The following is a 4,197-nucleotide window of genomic DNA, read 5'->3' as shown; positions in this document are numbered from 1 at the left end:
AGTAGTAGAAAATAGGGATATTTGTTTAAAAATGTAGGAAGTAAAAGTAAAAAGTTGTCAGAAAAACAATTATTCAACTGAAGTACAAAAACCTAAAAAATTCTACTTAAGTACAGTAACTTCGTATTTGTACTTTGTTACTTCCCACCTCTGAATGTGGCAATAAACACTTAGCATTGTAGCTGGAAATTAACTCAATAAAAAAATAAAATCCTTATAAGTTGTTCTTTTTAACAAGTCATAAAACAGTTTAATATGGTATATGTATTTTTTTTAGGTAGTTAAAAACAGATCATCACTTCTAAAAGCCTAAATAAGCAGTAGTGATTTATGTTGAATCAATATTTAAACATCAGCACTCTTATCATATGCAGTTTTACAAGGCATGTCATTTTAGTTTTCTGAGCAAAGATTGACAATTACAAACATCGCCATCTAGTGGAATCTAAGTGGAGTTTTTTAATATGCGTGAACCATTTGGCTAATATATTTCTGATTGCATCAGGGGCAATTTGTGGTTCAGTATCTAAAGGATAACAGATACTTCATCATGCAAACTAGTGTACCACCAAACCCCTGATTGATTGATGACTTGATTTCCCTCCTGAAAGTAACGTTGCCGTGTTTGTGCCTCTTTAAAGAACAATAATACTTATTCTTGAATAAAGTTTCTTTATTCATTACAACATGTCCATGTCATGTTACTTTTTGTTTTAAAGTAAAACTCCTTGTTGTTCAGGTATTAAAACAATACATTCTGTTTTGCTATAAAAAGAAAAATATTCAAGTCCACGGTGTTTTGAAGGTTTCTTTTTCACATAAACATTTAGAGATTACATTACCAGTTATAACTCGAGAGGCTGACATACTGTAAAAGGAAACAAAACATTTCTAGGTACTTCATGGTAAGAAAAACAAGTTCTTAATGTAATGAACAAATAAATTCCAGCAATGTTCCTCACAGTGTCTTCACATCAGTCGGAGAAAGTTCTCACCTGTAGAGTCTTCTGCCAGAACTCAAACCCAGTGTTGGCCTCTTAGCTGTCAAGCAGCTCAGTTAAATTTGGAGGTTTAAAAGAACGTTCAGAAAGAGATGCTCTTAAGGTTTCTGCTCCTCAGACATCACTGACAGTTTTTTTTTTTTACAGTTCCCATTTATTACCACAAAAAGACGAATATAGTGTCTGAGTATTCATAGCACAAATGGTATAAATGCTCTTCTATGCCTTGGGTATGACTTGTATTTGCTAACGTAGAGGTCATGACAAAGCTGTCCTGCCAGTGCTTGGTTGAAGAGCACATACAGTACCACAAGCCACCAGGTGAAAGAGAGGCCTCTGAAAACAAAGCTCAACGAGATGTAGATCAACAGCTCAGCAAAGTAATGGGGGCAAGAAACCAGCTCAAACCAACCTCCCTCTGGCACTCTGTGAGTCAGTGTTTCCACTGTTCCTGCATGACATGACAAAAAACAAGAAAAAGTGACATCAACAACTTTCAACGTTTACATAGACCGGTTTACAATTTCCAGTGTGTATCAAGTTAAAGCTGTGCTAATTAACAACGGATCAAATTACTGTCCGTCGTGAAAAATCTCACTCACGGCGCCAAAACCACAGAGAATTATATCCCAGCTCTGCAGTTCCTCTCAGCATTTTAGCCTCCTTTAGCTAATGGTTTTTGAAATATTCATGCTTAAACATGGCCTTGGTTTTCAAAGTGTAAAAAAACAAAAACCAGAAAAAACATGCTGAAAGTGACCATTTAAAAAAAAAATGTTTTGAAAAGTATTTGATACCTAAAGCTAAAATTTAACAGCAATCATTACAAGTGTCCTAACTTTGGAACACAAGTTCCTTAGGCAAATATGAGCTAGTTGAGCTAAAGGCGATTTGGAGATGGAATGGCCCATGTGCTTTATGGCCAACACATAAACAGAAAACAGATTGCAGAGGAAGTTAACTTCAAGCTGTCAATTCCTTGATCATTAATATTCAAATTAAGATAAGATAAAACTTTATTAATCCCTCGGGTGGGTTCCTCTGGGAAATTCGGTGAAATTCTCAGTGATAGCAATAATGTCGGAGGCAGCAAAGAAAAACAAAAACAAAAACAAACAAAAAAACAGAGCGAGAGAGAGTACCATAGGTTTACCTGACTTTCCAGTGCGAAGCCTGGCCAGCAGGACCATGGACTGATGCTGCAGCCATGAGGCCCAAATGAAGAGCACAAACCCAGCAACCTGCAACCAGTCCAGCTGAGAGAGGAGGGTGCTTCTCTCTAAAAGAAATGGTGGAAGCATCAATACCGCAAAGCAGATGAAGCAGGGAATTATGCACATAGAAAGCACCAACTCAAACCTTTTTCCATACGATCACAGCAGAGGATCGTCAACCCTAACATGATGTAATACCCCAGGCCGAACATGTATTGTACCAAGTGCATTGCCCCATCAGAGAAAACACTGACAAACAGGCACTCCAGCAGCCTCCTGAGGGAGTGGACCCACAGCAACAGCTGCACCAGGACAGTGGACAGCTTTGGGACTGCAGACAACACTAAAATCAGACACAAAAATGAATTAAACAGAAAAACAACCATTTTTTCTTTAGCCTACCTTGACTGTCACTGCCGGGTGCACCTGTCAAAATGTCTAAAAAGTCGCTCAACCACAAAGGATACTGATGCTGAAATATAAAGCTGAGGTACAAGACCAGAAGAAGACCATTCCAGCCAACAGAGACTGCATAGAAGTGCCAGAACCACCTGGAAGGGGAAAAGCATCCCACGTTTAAATCTTTAAAAAGTAAACAATGATTCAAAACCACCTAAATGTTCGGTTAGATATAGTAGGATATAAAATACATTACAGTAAAGTTCTCTCATTCACTGTCACCTTTTTGGGACGTCAAAAACCCGCAGCCAGTCGTCTCGCTTTAAGCTCTGTTTAGTTTTTCCGTAACGAATTAGGTCCTGAAATAAAACGTAAGCGCGACACGTGTCAAATCTTCTCGGCAACAGTCGCGACACTTTGTGGGCACAAAAAGCAACGAGGAAGCACAAAGCCAGAGAAGACCACACAACGTTAATAACACTCAACCCCACTGAGCTCCACATCGTTTTGAAGGTGTGCTGGTCTGCAGTTATTGTTTTGTGCAACACGGAAAAGAGGCCGCCGGTAAAACGTACCGCTAAGGTTCCGGATGAGATGCAATAACAGGGAATAGCAACCGGTTATTTCTTTATAGCACAGTAAATATATGTATTGATTTAATTAATGAATTTAATTATTTAAACATCTATATATTTATTTAATTGCAAAGTATTTTTGCATTTATTTTATTCGGCACGCACTGTTTTGAAGTGAGCATTACGACCCATTTAACGTTCGCGCAGCAGAGGGCAGCATTTGAATATTTCCTCACACACCACCAGAAAATAGAGCTCTATGTAAACGTCCAAAAATGTTTATGTTTGTGTAAGGGGAAGTTTTATTTTGAACAGGAAATGTTTAGTAATGTGCTAAGGAGGTATTTGGATTGGGGCAAAGATTTCATCATTTTATTTGCCCATGTTTTTTGATTGACTGACTGATAAATAAACATCAACGCTAATAAAGAAGTTGTATATATAAAAATAAAGAACAAACTCAATTTGAAAAAAAAACAACAACCCTGTAAAATGTGAATAAAAACAGAAAACAATGATTTTCAAATCTTACAAACCCATATTTTATTTACAATAGAACACAGAAAAGATCAAATGTTTAAACTGAGAAAATTTACAATTTTAACAAATATGTTTGCTTATTCTGAATTTGCAGCTGCACATCTCAAGTAACATTTGAACAACTAAAGACTGGAAAAGTAGGTTGTCCTACAAAGAAGCATCACAAAGAACATTTTGCAATTGATTTTGTTAACTTGCAATATCTTAGTAACAGACTGAGTATAAAAAGAGCACCTTAGAAAAGATGGGCAGTGGTTTGCCTTTCTGCAAAAAGCTGAATCTGAAAATTGTGGAATATTTTGAGAATAATCTTTTTCAATGTAAAATTGTGAAAACTGTGAATATCTCATCACCTACAGTACATAATATCAAACAATTCCCAGAATATGAAGAAATGTTTTTGCATAAAAGACAAGGCTAAAAATCAATATTCAATGCCTATGATTTTCAGGCCCACAGAAAAATTGA

At 36.7% G+C, this 4,197-nt stretch overlaps 1 protein-coding gene across 1 annotated transcript; it reads right to left on the bottom strand.

The window, feature by feature from the left end:
• Positions 1 to 652: 652 nt before the first annotated feature.
• On the bottom strand, positions 653 to 3,148 carry srd5a3 (steroid 5 alpha-reductase 3). The gene is made up of 5 exons (XM_031753751.2): positions 2,897 to 3,148; positions 2,618 to 2,766; positions 2,361 to 2,546; positions 2,155 to 2,280; positions 653 to 1,452 (listed from the first exon to the last, which is right to left on the bottom strand). Exons 1-5 carry the CDS (start codon positions 3,115 to 3,117, stop codon positions 1,193 to 1,195), a joined length of 942 nt encoding a protein of 313 aa, XP_031609611.1. The 5' UTR covers positions 3,118 to 3,148; the 3' UTR covers positions 653 to 1,192.
• Positions 3,149 to 4,197: the final 1,049 nt, after the last annotated feature.

The sequence above is a fragment of the Oreochromis aureus genome, linkage group 23 (genome assembly GCF_013358895.1).
Source record: "Oreochromis aureus strain Israel breed Guangdong linkage group 23, ZZ_aureus, whole genome shotgun sequence".
Lineage (NCBI taxonomy): Eukaryota > Metazoa > Chordata > Actinopteri > Cichliformes > Cichlidae > Oreochromis > Oreochromis aureus.
Note: the sequence above shows the minus strand (reverse complement) of the source record. Positions and strands in the feature narration are given on the sequence as shown.

Bases quoted from the DNA above. Each gene is read 5' to 3' on its own strand.
- srd5a3 (XM_031753751.2), bottom strand. From the start codon at position 3,117: ATGTGGAGCTCAGTGGGGTTGAGTGTTATTAACGTTGTGTGGTCTTCT. The intron at 2,767-2,896 runs GTGACAGTGAAT...TTCCCCTTCCAG, and splicing joins GTTTTTGACGTCCCAAAAAG to GTGGTTCTGGCACTTCTATG. The intron at 2,547-2,617 runs GTAGGCTAAAGA...TGTTGTCTGCAG, and splicing joins ACCCGGCAGTGACAGTCAAG to TCCCAAAGCTGTCCACTGTC.